The sequence below is a fragment of the Osmerus mordax genome, chromosome 4 (assembly GCF_038355195.1).
Source record: "Osmerus mordax isolate fOsmMor3 chromosome 4, fOsmMor3.pri, whole genome shotgun sequence".
NCBI lineage: Eukaryota > Metazoa > Chordata > Actinopteri > Osmeriformes > Osmeridae > Osmerus > Osmerus mordax.
Genome location: NC_090053.1, coordinates 8105758 through 8123695, shown reverse-complemented (window position 1 = coordinate 8123695; position 17938 = coordinate 8105758). Strand labels below are relative to the sequence as shown.

The following is a 17938-nucleotide window of genomic DNA, read 5'->3' as shown; positions in this document are numbered from 1 at the left end:
GCTGTTGTGCGCAAATCGGTCAAGCTATCTAGAAACAAGATATATCTTGTTTACTTGCCTACCCTCCAGCTAATGCTGTGTCTGAGCGATGTTCGGGGGATAAGGATAAAACGAGCGAGCCAGCATCACTACCGTGACAACCTCAACGCACGGTCGACAGGCTGTATGTTTCTAGCTAACGGTAGGTTGCACCACTAGCTAGCAAGCTGTACCTTTTTTGTGGACTAGTCTGTTCGACATAGACCGGTATCGTTATGCTACTATACTTGCTAACAAGCTAGCCTGAATGCACAGTCAGATGCGATGTACACACTGCTGGGCTGCAGAGAAGCAAATCCTGACATTGGATCTAGTTAGATGATTATTGCTAGCTAGCTACGTAAGCTGCGGTCTTAGCTAGCTAATGTCAACGTTGGGTAAGATACTGTAGGCAGAACTAGCTGGTTTGGTAATTACCAGGGTGGTACTGTCGCTACAGTTGCTCAATTTGCACTTTATTGGGTTAGTTAGACAGATTGCCTTGAATGGCACCTAGTGGAGGACTTACATATCTATGGAATGGAGGTGTGCTAGGTACTGTAGCACCCATTAGGAACTGAAAATTGTCGGATGCCGGATAATCTAGCTAGCTCTGTAGTTAGACACCATAGCACATAGCATTAGCACGATAATTTGGAATTAGCGAGCCTGACTATAGTTCCTCTGTTACATTAGATCACATACATGGTTAATTGCCTTTGTCCCCCTCGTCCCCTTACAGGTAGCTGAATATCGATTAACAAATCGGACTGCTGATTCCATGAATTGGGTTAGACACTTGGAGGAGAGTGTTTTCCGAATGGGAATGTCTAAAGCTATTCTTAAGTGTGTGAAAGTATTTTAACTCGACACCCAATCGGATCAAGCGGTTATATTGGACTGTTTTGTTGACCTTACAGTTGGAACTGATACTTGGGATATTTCTTATAGTTATTTCACAAGCGTATAGCTTTAAAGAGAAACGCTTTGTAATTGTTATTCTGGCAGAGCAAACTCTGCCAAAGCTTCAGCCCAGATTTAAATGCTAACAAGGAAGGTTGACTCATCATTAAGCACAGATGGCCTAACAAATATTTTTTTCTGACTACATCTGAACTGGGAAGTATTTAGTTCGTTTTTCAGACAGACGAGGTGTTGGGTTTATCACCCGGAATCCTTATGGGAAGGCTAAGTCGCTGACAGCTTGTGAATTGATAGGATTAAGATCATACTGGCTTTACACGCAAAGGAAAGGAGGAACACCTGTCTTACTTAGTCCTCTGAAATCCAAGTCACTGGGCTCAGCGTGGTTGTTTTGCTTCTTACCTTTACTTATCAACGCCGTCCAGCCTCTTTACCTCTCCCACTCACAGCTTCTTACTTTATACCATTGCTTTTTATTGTCAGCCAGTTGTGCTTTTCATCAAGTTAATGGAGGATTATTATTATTTTTGCTTCATTAAAAGAAAATATCCATTGACTGTCTAAAGCATGCTCTCTAATGTAACACATAGCTGAGTACTAAAGTACCCATTTGCTTAGTTGCATCGTAACTGAGTAAATGGTCACATTTATTTCATCCATATTTGTAGATCCCTTTGAGCTAAGCAGAATAGGCTAGATTAAAAGCAGCTGCTCCTAGCCAAGTCATTCTCTCATCTAGGTCCTTTCGTGGCAATACTGTGGCCGTGTTGTAACTGTTATGGCTTTGCAATGGCAGCCAACTGAGTAAAAAGGGAGAGGGGCTTTGCTGGAGGATTAGGCACAGCTCTGGGAGTTGGACTGGACCAAAGGAGCACACACCATCTCACACAGACGCATACCATGCTGCAGGGACAGTAGGCTCCCTGTTTCACTGCCTGCTGTTTGGAGTTTTTTTTCTTTTCTTTTTTTCTCTTCCCTGCAATCGCAAAGGTTTGGATGGTTGAGTACAAGGGCCACTTTGAAGGAGCCCGGCGGCGGCTGTGGTTTGGCCGAAGTTGACAGACTGCTTGCCAGCTACTGCTGATTTAGAACCCCTCCGTCCCCTGCCACCACCTACTCCAGCCCCTCTGCTGCCCTCTCTGTGCAGCGTGCGGGTGGCAAATAACCTGCACCGACGCAGGCTTGGCCTGTCACTCAGGCAATTTTGCACTTTTAAGGACTACTCTCCCCCCGTGTTATTCTTAAGGACCAGTTCCTGTCGTCTTCTGGAAGGAACATCCCCTAGTTGAGGTTGTGATCCTCAAAACAAAGGTTTTCTACAGGGCTAAAGGATGAAGCTGAAGAAACAGGTGACCGTGTGCGGCGGGGCCATATTCTGTGTGGCTGTCTTCTCGCTTTACCTGATGCTGGACAGAGTCCAGCATGACCCCGCAAGAAGACAAAATGGCGGGAACTTCCCACGGGTAAGTGTAGTTGTGATTTATATTGGCGTGCCACACGTAGTCCTTGTCTGTAGGCTAATTAAAAACTTCGGCAACATCATATTGTGTGATGTACCGTGACAAGCAGAAGGCACTAAGTTTTAGACACAAGTTTTGCAAGCTCTTTTTCTTTGATTTTGAGTTAGGCTTACATCAAAGAGCTCATTAACACACACAGAATTCTCTCGGGTCTAATTGTTGAGATACTCATTTATTAATTTATTTAATACAGACTAATGCGGTGGAGCTATATCCATAATTTATTTTACATGTTAACCTGAGAGGCTCTCAGTTTCTTTTTTTGTAAACCGCCATTGTGGAAGGCACCCTGGCAACCCCAGCGGAAGCTGTTGTGAGCAGCCTTCCTTTGACTATGAAATGCCATATTAACAAACCAACCTGTCGGGATTCTGCTCTGTGACTGTCATGTCGTGTTTAGTTTTTTTTGGTCACAAATATTCCATCAGTTTCACTGGCTGAATTAGAATGAGAATAGGTGGGGTGTTAACAGCTCAGCGGTAGAGCAATTGACTGAAGGATTGGTTCGATTCCCCCTTCTGCATGTCGCTTTGGACAAAAAAATGCTGACGGAACACGTTATTATACCGCTAATAATGGCCTACGTTCCATGGTGTATGATGTGTGTTTGTCACGCGTCTCCTCCTGCCCCCCTAGAGCCAGATCTCGGTTCTGCAGAACCGCATAGAGCAGCTGGAGCAGCTCCTGGAGGAGAACCATCAGATCATCAGCCACATCAAGGACTCTGTGCTGGAGCTCACGGACACGGGGGCCGTGTCTCCCAGTGGCCAGCTGCCCTTCCGCAGCGCCAACGGCTCCTGGATCCTGCCGTTCGATGGACGCCCCACCTTCCTGTCCGTCAAGCCCCAGGACTGCCAGTTTGCTGTGGGCAGCCGAGGGCAAACAGACCTGCAGGTGAGCTGCGCTGCTGGGAGAATGTTGTGGTATTAGGTTGAACGACCCGTGCTGAGATTACAACCAATCCTGAAATCACAGGTCACTGCCACTGTTTTTGTCAGGACCCTTTTCACAACTTTAGCTTTGGATACCAATAACCTATAGTAGTTGGCAAGGAAACATACCTCATAAAGTTGTTGATGAATTGTCCCTGCCATACGCCTCAGATACTTGAGTATATTTGGTTGTGTTTGATTCCACCAGATGCTGGACGTGTACTCCCTGCTGAAGTTTGACAACCTGGATGGCGGAGTGTGGAAGCAGGGCTTTGAGATCACCTATGAGCCTGGGGAATGGGACAATGAGCCTCTACAAGTGTTTGTAGTCCCCCACTCCCATAACGACCCAGGTGAGCCTGCTCCTCCAGCTCTGTGTCTGTCTCCCGACCCTAGGAGGCTGCGCTTTAAACAGCCTGTTACCCAGCCTGCCACCAACACAGCTGAGCCACTGTGGGTTAACTAGTTATGGTTAGCTTGCTGTAGCTGAGCCACTGTGGGTTAGCTAGTTATGGTTAGCTTGCTATAGCTGAGCCACTGTGGGTTAGCTAGTGCTGCTGAGATGTTGTAATTCTACTCAAGACCAAGGGGAGACCCCATTTCATATCATGCTAAGATTGTTCCCAGGCTAAGTGGCGACTCTACCAATGGTGTTCTACCAGAACAAGCCAAAAATGCTGGAGTGTTTTATTGAGAAGGAACTGGGCCTACTGCCATTAGGCCTGTAGGAGCCGAGACATTAAGCATTGGTCAATTTAAATAGCTGTCAATTCGGGCGTTATTTTGACACAATTGACCAATGAGGTGGGTAGTCAATGCTATTTTTACTTGACAATGGCCGGTTTGACATTCTATTCAATTACATTTTTGCTTGAGAATGACATTTTCCATTAGATGTATTTCCAGCCAGACAGGCAGCTGACCTAACTGTTATTGACTTGTGGACGGTTGCAGAAAAAAAAAGCAAAATTTGTATACCCAAGAACAGGAATGATTATCAGCTTCTGTGTTTACTAGCAGAGTTGCAGGAGGCCTACAAATGAATTGCACTTAGTGCACTTTGTTCAGCTGCCTGTTAGACGATGCATGTGGCACTGATGTTCCACATAGAGGACAGGTGAGGTCTCTTTACTGGTAATGCTCTCTATTTCCCAAAGGCATGCTCGGGCTTTTAGAGTTGAATTGGACTGCAGGTGAAGCTAAGTGGGTCAACCAGGAGTACTGGCACAGGGTCGGAGCCCGACCTGCAGTGAACCGCGCCTCTATCTATTCTCTTGTTTGCCCCGGTTACTGTAATTGGCCCAGACTGTGGTTTCATATATTCAACAACATCCTTCTATGATGAATCGGATGATACTTCATCGCTACACCCTGGAGTGAGAACACTGTAAGCCACACACTGTTCTTTTTCAACAAATCTATATGAGAAGACGGCTCTGCTTTCTGAGACGCCTGGTCAGCCAACTAGTGCCTTTGTCCTCTCGAGCCCTTGTACAGTACCAGCTATGTTTAAATAAAATATGCTGGGGGGGGTTATTTTAGATAGCCGAACTCTGCTTTATAGTGCTCTGTACGACTCAATACCAGTACCTGTCCTCAGTTTGGAAGCTGTATTGTAGTGCTTATATTATGGTAATGTACAGCATGATACAGTTCTGTGATCGTCGTCATATACTGAAACACCTCCATACTATACCATGTAGATCGGGGAATAGGTAAAGCTCAGTGGAGCGTTTGCCAGCAAATCAAGAGGCAGCTTCAAATCCCCCTTGTACTTCGTTTTGGATGAAAGCATCTGGGAAATGAAACAAAAGCGTCAGGCAGTCCTAATTGTTGGAACGGTTCTCCTGACTAGGCTGGATCAAGACGTTTGATAAGTACTACACAGACCAGACTCAGCACATCTTCAACAACATTCTGGTGAAGCTGGCAGAAGACCCCCGGAGGAAGTTCATCTGGACAGAGATCTCCTTCCTCTCCAAATGGTGGGACAGCGTGGACATGCACAAGCAGCAGGCCATGCGCAAGTGAGTCTTAAAGTGTGTGTGTGTATGTGTGTGGGCGGGTGACAGTCTGGCCCACTGGAAATGTCCCCAGATCTGAATCACTATTCATCCTTGGAATCAGTTGGGACCCTCTAGAGACAGAGTTTGTGGGAGAAATTCTTACATTTCACATACCAATTTACCATTGGTATGTGATGTTTTACCTACCGTACCTTATATATTATACCTTATTAATATATTTTATTAGAAGGTCATATATGGTAAGATATAACATATTAATAATAATAATAAGGTAACATAAGGTAAGATCTCATGTACTGATTATAATGAACACATGCCAGTGGTAAATCCTTTAATTTATCCAACACATTATTTTCTTTCTTCCTTGAGATGATTGCTAATGGTCTGGTGTTCACACACTGATATTGCTGGTCCCGGTCTGTAACATAAGTGATTCCTTCCAGGCTGCCTCTTGAGAGAAGAGCTCTTGGCAGAACAGTGCTGGCATGTGACAGTTAGTCATCCAGTTCCATTTAACATTCTACCGCAGGGAATGCTACCTTTTAGCACGTTCTTAACCTCTCTCTCACTCCATCTGGACAGATGTATGACTCCACTTGTTATTTAATGTCGATGTAACTGCATAGCTCATAGAAAAACCATATCTGTTGCTATACAGTGCAGCCATAGCCAAGACAGTTCAATGCACAGATCTGTTTAGCTTGCACTTTACCCTGGAGGAGAGACTGGAAGTTCTTGAAATAAGAGTGTTATCTGTTTAGTGGGGAGGTCTTTGGAGTGAGCAGTGGATTTTCCTCACCTGGAGGTGGAGTCAAAGCTGTACTAAAGCCTCTTGTGTTTGTCAGGCTAATCCTGGATGGCCAGCTAGAGATTGTGACTGGAGGCTGGGTGATGACTGACGAGGCCAATGCTCACTACTTTGCCATGATCGACCAGCTCATTGAAGGCCACCAGTGGCTGGAGAAGAACCTAGGTAAAACTCATGCTCTAAATATCTGCGGGTCATGGATTCAAAGCCGCAGACGTTGCCATTTATGACACAAATCCTCAGTTGACCCCCTCTGAAAAGTGCCGCTTCATGCCGGTTTCAACCCCCCTCCTCCCCTTGATGCTAAACAAGTGTCCTGCTCTGTGTCCTAGGTGTGACCCCTCAGTCAGGGTGGGCGGTCGACCCCTTCGGCCACAGTGCCACCATGCCCTACCTCCTGAAGAGGGCCAACCTGACCAGCATGCTCATCCAGAGGGTCCACTACTCCATCAAGAAACACTTTGCCTCGAGCCGCAGTCTGGAGTTCATGTGGAGGCAGGCGTGGGGTGAGTAGTCGGCTGCCAGCACAGCCATCTAATCCTCCCACTCGTCTTTTGTTTTGACTGAGTGCTGCCACTTTGGACGACCTTTTCAAAGTCAAAATCGAGCTTTGGAGAGGAGATATGGCCCTTATCCAGACAAGATATATGGTTGAGGCGTCAGGGAGAATGGTTATTCCCTGTTCAAGCTCATCGTCAAACTTCTCAGGTGGTGGCCTTGGTCGTAAACAATGGACACTGTCATGAATCACTCCCTCCTTCTCTCTCTCTCCTTTGTGGATTTCAGACCCTGCATCCGGCACGGATATCTTCTGCCACATGATGCCTTTCTACAGCTATGACGTGCCCCACACCTGCGGACCAGACCCAAAAATCTGCTGCCAGTTCGACTTCAAAAGACTGCCCGGGGGCAGGGTCAATTGCCCCTGGAAGGTGCCCCCCCGGGCGGTGGTGGAGGCCAATGTGGCAGAGAGGTGAGGGCAGCATAGAGAACCTCTTCTTAGTTTGACTTAACTGTCCTTTTGTGTTTGTGGGGGGAGGAGGAGGAGGGGTGGTGGTGGTGGTGGAAGCATATACAGGAAAGTACATGTCTTTGTGAGAGAGATTGATCAGCCTTCTGTTACTTGGCTGCTTTCATCCTTTGCGTTCGAAGGTCTTCTTTTCTCTTGGAATGCTTGCAAACACACACACGCACACCTTTTTCTTGGATGCAAACAGTTTCTCTCTGATACAGGGCTCACCTACTCTTGGACCAGTACCGCAAGAAGTCCAAGCTATTCCGCGGCAAAGTGGTTCTGGTTCCGCTGGGAGATGACTTCCGCTACGACAAGGCTCTGGAATGGGACCAGCAGTACCTCAACTACCAGAAACTCTTTGACTACATGAACTCCCATCCTGAGATGCACGTACAGGTAGGACTCCTCGGGTGGCCCTCACGCAACCCTCCTGTAACCACGCCTGCTGTAACCATGCCCCTGTGGAAACCCTGACGTCAAAACCCAGTGCAGACGTGATGAAATCGATCCACCACCCGAAGGACCTCCTCCAGCACCACATCCCACTCCAGTCTTTTTTGACTCTTCCAGGCCCAGTTTGGGACTCTGACGGACTACTTCAACGCCGTTTACAAAGCCAACAACGTGGCGCAGGGCGCCAGGCCTCCGGACTACCCGGTGCTGAGCGGAGACTTCTTTGCCTACGCGGACCGCGAGGACCACTACTGGAGCGGCTACTACACCTCCCGGCCCTTCTACAAGAACCTGGACCGAGTCCTGGAGTCCCACTTGAGGTGAGGGCAGTCCTGTGGGGATGAATGGATAGAGGTGAAAGGTGGGGCAGTGGAAAACACTGTCACAACCTTAGTGACACACTGGAGACTCAAATGATTTCCTTTGAGGGCGAACACATTTTTTTATATAATATATATATATATATATATAAATATAAATATGCTTTGTGTGCTTCCCAGGGGGGCAGAGATCCTGTTCAGCCTGGCAGTGGCCCACGCCAGACACGTGGGCATGGAGGGGCGTTACCCCACCTCGGACTACGCCCTGCTCGCCGACGCCAGGCGCACCGTCGCCCTCTTCCAGCACCACGACGCCATTACGGGCACTGCCAAGGAGAACGTTGTCATCGACTACGGCACCCGGTAAGGGTTTTAGGACGATAGCCAGCAAACGACTCTAGGAAGGCTAGTAAACATCGAGGTTGCTTGTGTCTTTCAAAGGTTTTAGGTAATCTAAGTTATAAAAAAAAATTACAAAAAAAATGATCCTGGATGTTACTCCAAAAATAAAGACAGATTAGTAATTGTGAGGGAGGACGGGCAAGCAAGGATGCTGGAGACCATTTTAGCCATGTTCCTCCTGTAGGCTGCTGCGATCTCTCATTGGACTGAAGAAAGTGATCATCAACGCCGCCCACTTCCTGGTGATTAAGAACAAGGACATCTATCGCTTCTACCAGGGAGAGCCCTTCCTGGAGACGGTGAGGGGGGGGAGGGGTGATGAAACGTTCCATCTCCGCTCCGTTCCGTGACTTCCATATTAGATCTAGCTGAATTGGGTGGAATATAAGTGTTTTTTTTTTCTTCTTTCAAGTAGGTGATGAAAGAAGCATTTTAGAGAACCTAAACTGGAGTATTTTCACCTGCGGGTGCTGTGGTGCAGTTGGCCTGTCGGAGCGCGCTAACGGTGTGTTTGTGTGTGACTGTAGGACGACAGACGAGCCACTCAGGAGTCTCTGCCTCAGCGTACTCTCATTGAGCTGGACCCAGCCGGACCCAGGTAACATCCTCGCTCTCTCTCCTCCTCTCTGCTCTCTCTTGCTGTAATAGTTGGTAATAGTATTAGACAAGTAAAAGGAATATTCCATTTCAGTCATTCCGTGAAAGAGAGCCATATTCCCACACTGCTGTTGCTGTGAATAAGAGATGGCTTAGAGCAGGGGTCGACTGAATATTTGGCTTCAGGACAATGTTTGGGGGGAGGAGGAGGGACAGAAAATGATCAGAGACTCAACTGAGACGTGTATTGATGAAAAGAGTTGATAATGTTATTAGCAAGGCCGGCCTATTCTAATAATGTTTTGATAGACTGTTAAACGGTGCTCGAAAAGTGGAAAACCGTCACGACTCCCCGTGTTGACATGTTGGCGTTCCCAGCAACAGTGAGTGAATGGCCTACAGCTAAAGTTAAGTCACTTTGCTACAAAACGGGGCACAGCAGCTTTGTGCCCTAATATGTGAGAGAAAATTGGGTTTTTGACAGTTCTAACCCAGCTAATATTATTATTCACAACTGCTTTTAGCAGCAATAACTCCATCACTAGGCTCTTCGTTTTAGTGTCGCGCGCTGCTCGTATGACGTTTGCGCCAGCGCCAGTTTGTTGTGCTCCAGAGAATTGAACTCATTTCGAGTTTGATGCTGTGGCTATGTTGCCTGTTGACACGGTCTTGCGAGAGTTAGCACCGGTTGTTTCCGAGACGTTCCGGTACGCGATAAAAAAAATCCCGGGTTGGCTTCTCTATGGGAGAGGTACCGGCCCATATCGAGCGCAGCTTTTAATCATTTCGAAGCACACGGCCAACCCATTGTGAATTCATGACATTGAAAGGCTTGAATTATTGTGGCTCTTGACACTGTTAGGAGGACGCAGTGAAGTAGAGCGGAGAAAGTTTATGCGTTTGCTAGCTGAGTGCTTTGTGTCTTTTTTTCTCTTTCTTTTTTTTGCTATAAAAAATTTAAAATAATTTGACAGGCCGAATAATATTGCTGGCGGGCTGTTTTGGCCAGAGCTCTACTGAGCTCCAGTGATGGTCTGGTTCAAGGCAGAGTCTGACGTCTTCCCCTCCCTGGCCACCGCAGGTACTTGGTTCTGTTCAACCCGGTGGAGCAGGAGAGGCTGTGCGTGGTCACCGTTCTGGTCAACACGGTCCGTGTGCGCGTTCTCACCGAGGACGGACAGACCCTCCCCGTACAGCTCAGCGGTCAGTGGAGCACCCCCACTCAGATGAGTGCAGAGGTCTTCCAGGTGAGCGTGTGTGAATGAGACACCTTTACAATCGTTAGCAATGACAACGCGGTGCACACAAGGCGTCATTCTCTCCGTGAGCAGCTCCATGAACGTCAGAGTTGAGTCATGTCCCTGTGTGTGTGTGTGACCGTCTCGTCTCCCAGGCGTCCTTCATGGTGCGCGTGCCCGCCCTGGGCCTGGCCGTCTTCCACCTGTACGACTCGGCCGACTCTCCCATGACCCTGCGCTCGGAGACCCTGCTGAGGCTGAGTGGCCGTGGCGGGCAGACGGCCCGGGCCAGCGACCCCCTGCCCCTGCGCTCGCAGCCGGCAGACCCCCAGCCCTTCTTCATCACCAGCCAGGCTCTCACCCTGGGCTTCTCTGGCTCCACGGGCCTGCTGGAGGTCGGTGTTAGCCGGGGCGGCTCTGTCTCCCTGTTCATACTGGGTCACTGTGTGCGGCTCCATCTCTCACTGTGATGCCTTACTTCTCCATGCAGCTGTTTGACTCATTGCGGTGCTCTACCTCTCACTTTAACGCTCATTGTGCGGTGCACTGCAGCTCCCCGTGTGTGTGTGTGTGTGTGTGTGTGTGTGTGTGTGTGTGTGTGTGTGTGTGTGTGTGTGTGTGTGTGTGTGTGTGTGTGTGTGTGTGTGGAACCGCTGACGAGAGCATCAGTGCCATCTTTGATGTGCAGGAGTAGGACTCAGGGATGGACTGATCAAAGAGAACATGATCAAGCGAGATACTGAGCTGACTCTTATCCCCCCCCCTCCGCCTTTTACACAACCCTCCCCCTTCCTTCTCTCTTCACCCTCCTGCCCCCTGTTCTCTCCCTTAATCTCTCTCACTCTCTGTCCCCCCCCCCCCCCCCCCTCCCGGTCTCATTCTCCACACTCCAGACTGTCCGGCTGAAGGATGACCCTCAGGAGGTCAAGGTTCAGATGCAGTTCGTGACATACGGCACTCGAACCTCCAAGGACAAGAGTGGGGCGTACCTCTTCCTGCCCGACGGAAAGGCTAAGGTGTGACCCCCACCCCCCCCCCCTCCACCTCCACCCCCCTGCCCCACCTTAATGGTGCACGCAGAGCAGGAAACGGGCTCGAGTTAACACGTGGAAGGGCAGCCATGCACGCGCTTCATCTCAGGACGCTCCCTGTGTTTGCCTCCCCCCCAGCCCTACAGTCAGAGGGAGCCCCCTGTGGTGCGCGTGGTGGAGGGGCCTCTGTTCTCTGAGGTGGTCACGCACTACCAGCACTTTGAGCAGACCGTACGCATACACAACGTGCCAGGTAAGATACGGGCACACACACACACACACACCTGGGAGTACCTCTGATTGTTTGACATTGCACTTCAGATGATATGTTTTTAGCTGCACCATACCATGTAGTTGAGTTGCTATTATTACACTGTGCTTGGCAAAGGGCAGACTGTTGGACTAACAACTGAAGTTAGCGTCAGAACCATGCACTTCTGATCCTTGACGTGCTGCCGTAAATCCCGCCGCACACACAGGCCTCAAAGCCCTGCTCTTTCCCTCCCAGGGGTGGACGGTCTCTCTGTGGACATGACCACCATGGTGGACATCAGAGACCAGGCCAACAAGGAGCTGGCCATGCGCCTGGTCACCGACATCCAGAGCGGCGATACCTTCTTCACCGACCTCAACGGCTTCCAGATGCAGCCTCGCCGCCACTTCCTCAAGCTTCCCCTGCAGGCTAACTTCTACCCCATGCCCACCCAGGCCTTCATCCAGGACGGCCAGCACAGGCTCAGCCTGCACACGGCCCAGGCCCTGGGCGCCAGCAGCCTGGACAACGGTCAGGACCCCCCACCGGCCACCACCGCACCCCACCCCACCCCACCGCACCGCACCACGCACATACAGCCTCTCACCAGGAGAGGCAGTAGAGGGCGGGGGAGAGAGGACTTGGTTCCTCTCCTGGGGTCTTGTTGTCGGGTAAAGAGGGAGGTAACTTATGACCTGATTTGGATTTCTCTTTCTCCTCTTTTTCTTTCTCTTTCTCTCTCCCCCTCTGTCCTCAGGCCAGTTGGAAGTCATTTTGGACCGCAGGCTGATGCAGGATGATAACCGTGGCCTGGGCCAGGGCCTGAAGGACAACAAGAAGACGGCCAACCGCTTCCGGCTCCTTCTGGAGAGGAGGTCACTTGGCAATAAGGTCAGTCAGGAGCGAGGCGTCAGGCAAGCAGTTTGAGCTCAAACGGGCTACGTGTTGTTCACTGCGGTATCCCCGAGCACATGACACAATACACAGCGCTAGTCAGAACGTGAGTAGGCGGGCTCATGCATTTATCACAGAGAACTGTCGCGTCATCATATCTCGGGCTGCACATGTTGTTAACCCGTTACTCCATTTTTGTCTCTTAACCCTCTTTCGTATGATATTTTTTTTTCTCATCCCCCATCTCTCTCTCAACGGGTTTTCTCTTATCTGTCCCCGTCTGCTTGTCTCTCTCACTCTCTCTTCCTCACTCTCAATCTCTTGTCCTCACTATCACTCTCTCTTCCTCACTATCACTCTCTCTCACCATCACTCTCTATCTCTCTCACTCTCTTCCTCACTCTCTCACTCCTCACTCTCTCTCATCCTCACTCTCACTCTCTCGCCTCACTATCTCTCTTTCACTCTCTTCCTCTCTCTCTCCCTCTCTCTCCGTACTACTCTATGCCCCTCAGCGTTCTGGCTTCTTTGCTAAGCTCTTCTCCAAGTTATACTCTTTCATCGCCTTCATCTTGAGAGGCAGAGCTCAAGAGGTAACGTTGTCTAGGCGACAGTGAGGAGGCTAGCCAGCTGCCCTGCTCTGTGCTGTAGTTGGCTGTAGATTGCCTCTGTAGATCTCCTCTCCTCCATAGCTGGGTTGTGTGCATAGCTCTGGGACCAGCCCTCCACCCGGCCTCTGGGATGGGGGATAGTAATGCGAAGCCTGGCTCTCTGCTGGAAGTCCTGCTTTTACTTCTGAACCTAGAGGCCCGGGCTGGGCCATAGAATCTCTTTTTTCTTTGAATCTTATTAAATTCTAAAGATTATAGATTGTTGTGTGTGTGTGTGTGTGTATAAATTATTATATATACAGAATCCAATTGATGGAAACCAGTATGTGTTTGGTAGTCTCCCACTAGAGCCACGATCCAAACAGACGCAACCTCCCAGGGGTCTCTCAGTAGGGGAAATAGCTGGAGGACTGAGGTATCCCATCATGCACTGGTTTTTCTGACTGCTTCTTCCCCCCAGGTGGTGGACGGTGGACCGACCAGCTTTCCGTCGCTGCTCAGTCACATGACCTCCGCCATCTTGAACCACGAGGTGTTGGGGCTACCCGTTCTGCCCAAGAAGAGGGGCGTCCCCCCCCTGCAGACCTTCTCCCCCCTGAGGAGCCCCCTCCCCTGTGACTTCCACCTGCTCAACCTGCGCAGCATCCAGGGACAGGTACGGTACCCGGCCCTGCCCCCCTGAGGGACGTCTGGACTGGAACGTGTTCACTCAGCCAAGGACAAATGGGGATCTGAACCTGAGACCTCTTGAACTGCAGGAAAATGTTCTACCACTGAGCTATACCTATTCTCTATTGTGTGTAGGATTTCCGTTCCCCTTCTCCCTACACTGCCCTCATCTTGCATCGGAAAGGTCTGGACTGTGGGCTGGAGGCTCCTAACCCAGGCTTTAACTGCACCACTACCCAAGGACAGGTCAGTACACACACACACACACCCACTCTTTTTATCAGCCTGTACTTTGTTGGTAACTGGTGTCTTGTTTCTGTCTCTCTGGGCGTGTGTGCTTGTGTGTAGCTGAGTGTGTCAGGTCTCTTCCGTAACGTGGATGTTCAGCTGCTCCAGCCCATGTCCCTGTCCCTGATGTACCCTGGGACGGCCCTGGCCAACGACTCCCTCATCAGCCTGGAGCCCATGGAGATCTCCACCTTCAAGCTCAAACTGCGCTAGGCCCGGCCTGCACACCCCCTCACCAGCCCGGCCCAGGCCCCCCCCCCCCTCCCCCCCCAGGCTGGGGTCTCCTGGTTGTGAACAGACTGCCCCGCCACCTCGAGGAGTGGCAGTTTTCTAGGGCCTCCTGACTGTTTGTTTGTATGTGGGTGCGCGTGCAGCACACGCATACGGCACACACACTGACATGAACCAACGCTCACGCGCTGCAACCCGGAGGAGCAGATTTCTGTAGTGACGCTGCTGCTGACTGCAGAGGGCAGCAGAGTGCTGTTGCCGGCACAGTAGTAGTCTATAAGCTTAGAGAGATCTTGACACCTGGATGGATTTTATTTTATTTTTTCTTTCTCAAAACGACTTTGTTTATCGCAGAACAGGCAGTAATGGTTGTCTGCTTATGCATCGTCATGGTAACGTTTACTTTGTTTGATTTGAATTTTTTGGGGTCCCTCAAAAGAACATGTTTCTATTCTACTTGTCCCGTCCTGGAGTCATTTCTGAATGTAAATATCACAGGAACAGGAACAGGGACTGGGGAGGGATACTGCAAACGAGTGCAATTTCTAGAGCTTTTATTTGTTGTATTTCGTGTTTTTCCTCTTTCTACTGAGAAGAATCTCCCCTTACGGACTGTGTGGGGGGGGTTGACCAGAACATCTTTTTCTACCTGTGTTGTCTGAGTGACTGCATCGACCGACTGAATGCTGCAGGGCTACTGGACCAGTGTGAATGTCTGCTGGTGGAGACTCCAGTCGCCTGGCTCTGTCAAGCTACTCTGTGGCAGGAAGAAGAAAATAAAACTGTCCACTGAAACGATCACCATTCACTAAGGAACTCTTTGTCCTCATCTGTGGTCATATCTCATGTATGGGTGACTGCATCTCTTTCTATCCTTCCCCCTTGGCCAGATATCGTCTCTTAAGAGACACTTGTGTTTCCGGAAGGTTCGCTACCCCATCGCGGTCTGACAGCCTGGCTGGGCTTGAGAGGAGCTTCTACAGAGACTATGCTTTGTTCCGTTTGATTGAAATAATCCCAAGCCATTCCTGTTCTTCTGTTCCCCATGTGTTTGTAGTCCATCCCTGGAAGAATGCTGTTGTGTACTATACTGTACGCAGTAGAACATACGACTGATTATACCTCATATTTAACATATGACAATTATTGCTATTTATAGTATATTGACGTGGATACTTCTGTGAAGATACGTAGTGTGACTGGTGCGCATCACGGGGAGGCGAGGGTGGCGGGTGGTTGGAAGAAGAATCATAGAGGGGGGGATCATGGAGCCTGGGGTCAAGGGTCGGGGATCGGTCAGTCTGAGGTCCTGGCTCGCCTCTGTCGGTCTAGCAGGAGACATGTCTTTGGAGCTGTTCTCCTCATGAATTGAGCGTTTGCCACATGAACTAGCAGAGTTGCGATGACCCCTTCATAAAGATGGGGGACCCCGCAACGGCCGGCTAATCCTTTTTATACATCCGTTTTCATATCATCTCCTGCGGTGCTTCTCCCGAGAGCGACGTGGTCGCGGACCTGCTCTCCCTGGTTCATATCTGCCTGTGGTAGAGTCGAAATGCCAGTTACCCACGCCAGCGAAGGGGCCCCGTGTCGACGCTGCCAGCCCGACTCATCCTGACCTCTGCCGTCCTCCTCCTCCCCTCCGAGCCCGTCCCACTGTGTCCGCGCCGCGCAGCCCCCATCCATCACTGATTCTGTCACGTTTTCCGTTGGTTGCTGCGACTCGCTTGTGCTCGAAGCTGCTCTGCTCTTCTCAAGGTCCTTTCCCGCCTACTTGCCCCGCGAGGTCGACCGCGGACCAGGATGTGACCACACCTCCAGCACTTTGTTATATTGCACTCCTCCCCTCTGTAGCTCACGCCCGCCCCTTCCTCCTCTGCCTTCTGTGCGTCTCTGTCTGAATCCCTCTAGTTCTGTCTTCTGTTTGTGAAATCGTACGTCTATTTTGCTTTTTTTTTCTCTTTTTTTTTTTTTTTTCTTCGTGAGATGGATTTTCTGAAGTGAGGGTTTCTTTGTTCTCTACTTGTTTCTCCGTTGGTGTCTGGATTAAAGATGCGTAGCAGCTGAGATGCAGAGGAAATAAAAGATCAAACAGGATTGTTTCTCTGTGTTATTCATCACATATTCGCTTGAGGGGGCATCAACAGTCTAGACACAGTCGTGAACTCTCAACTATTTGACGCTTCCCTCCTCGTGTCAGCGTGACTCATTTAACACTAGGGGGCAGCACGTAGTTTGATTAGGTTTTACGGGCAGTTTGAGTTCTGTAATGTCAGCAAGATACGGAAAGTCTTGGTGAGTCTGGTGAGAAGCTGTGTTCAAGGCCCATGGCAAGACAAAGACTGGTTTAAACAACAACCGCAAGGCAAACACTCAGTTTAAAGAAAAAGGATTTAAGATTGGCTTTCCAGGGAGACAGACCACAGCAGCAAGTCTACTTTGAACTCCCAAAACAGAGCAGAATGGTTAACGTTACAGAACACTGTTAGTCTCGACTAACAGAGTCAAGCAGAAGACTGCCATGGGAGGAAAGAGGAATATAAACAGAGGGGGAGGGGGAGGGGGGGGGGGAATGGGGTTTGAAACCAGATCAAGGACACAGTTGAGTGGAAAGTGAGGCAAGCATGGCCAGGGCCTCAGGGTAGATCACTGGGGCCCTGTCAGGCTGGCACTGAGGGACTGGGCTTGTGTGGGAGGGGGGAGAATGGCGTCGCGGAGGCGGAATGTTTTGGAGTGATGATGCTGCAGCTAGCCTTGGGATATATCCCTCGTGCTCTGTGCTCCAGAGTCTCTCATGCTATCTCAGCCCTGTTCAGTCCAGACGGATGCAACAAGGAGGCCCACAGTGAGACATACCGGCAAAATGGCCTGAAAGGTGTATATATACAAATGGCTGAGAAACGGATTAAGCCTTGTGAATAAGAGAGCTTTTTACTTTTTATATTTTTCATCATACTTCAGGTTACACCGAGGACAGGCTACACAAAAAAAGATAGAAACAAAAGCCCCATTTGTAAGTTTGTTCTGTACACAAACGGCCTTGTAAGTGAATATCAAGCAAATTATGTCTCCAAACCTTTGACTCAACACATACAATCACGTAAGCTCACCCACAGGCATGCCATGCATTACTACAGGCACTTAAACGAGCGACAATTTGTCCCTGCGGATCTACTGTAATTACAGAGTACATTCTGAATGTAGCCTAGAATGATCAGAAATTACCTTCTGTACTCTACAGGGGTCTGGAGCAACATCTTAACAAGATGAAAATGTTTCTTTCATATGATTTCAGGTTAAATATTGGATGACCCCTGTACTCATACTGCCGGCATGTAGTCCTCTGGCCTTGTTCCAGTCTTGAGAGATGCATCCTTCCAGAGGTGAACTCTTTTCAATGAGGATTTGACAGATGAGTGTTGGTCCAGAAAGCTTTCCACCGAACTGTTATTTCCCAGAGGAGGCAGGTTTGCAGTAAGGTGCAGTGAAGAAATAAAGATTTCTCCATAATGTGTGCCGAGGCTGTGTTCTGGTCGTGTCCTGCCTCTGGCAGGAAAGCTCATGCAGAGCTGTATTGTGGCGCCACATAAACTTGCTGCAATCTTCCAGCCACTTCCAGCAGAAAGGAGGCTTTGGATGTGTATGGCCTTGAAGAAGCATTGTCCCTGTACTTGCAGTGTTCAAGATATTTCAAGGGATTTAGGCAA

The 17938-nt window shown here is 49.5% G+C and overlaps 1 protein-coding gene across 1 annotated transcript; it reads left to right on the top strand.

The window, feature by feature from the left end:
• Positions 1 to 2273: 2273 nt before the first annotated feature.
• man2a2 (mannosidase, alpha, class 2A, member 2) lies at positions 2274 to 14231 on the top strand. The gene is made up of 21 exons (XM_067234211.1): positions 2274 to 2405; positions 3099 to 3356; positions 3603 to 3747; positions 5250 to 5421; positions 6267 to 6394; positions 6562 to 6735; positions 7016 to 7202; positions 7463 to 7640; positions 7815 to 8017; positions 8198 to 8380; positions 8604 to 8718; positions 8947 to 9017; positions 10098 to 10263; positions 10410 to 10649; positions 11148 to 11270; positions 11424 to 11538; positions 11794 to 12069; positions 12296 to 12429; positions 13504 to 13698; positions 13848 to 13958; positions 14061 to 14231. Exons 1-21 carry the CDS (start codon positions 2274 to 2276, stop codon positions 14211 to 14213), a joined length of 3459 nt encoding a protein of 1152 aa, XP_067090312.1. The 3' UTR covers positions 14214 to 14231.
• Positions 14232 to 17938: the final 3707 nt, after the last annotated feature.

Excerpts from the sequence above, each read along its gene's own strand:
- man2a2 (XM_067234211.1), top strand. The coding sequence starts at position 2,274 with ATGAAGCTGAAGAAACAGGTGACCGTGTGCGGCGGGGCCATATTCTGT. Across the intron at positions 8,719-8,946 it reads GAGAGCCCTTCCTGGAGACG|GACGACAGACGAGCCACTCA; the intron begins GTGAGGGGGGGG and ends GTGTGACTGTAG. Across the intron at positions 13,699-13,847 it reads TGCGCAGCATCCAGGGACAG|GATTTCCGTTCCCCTTCTCC; the intron begins GTACGGTACCCG and ends TATTGTGTGTAG.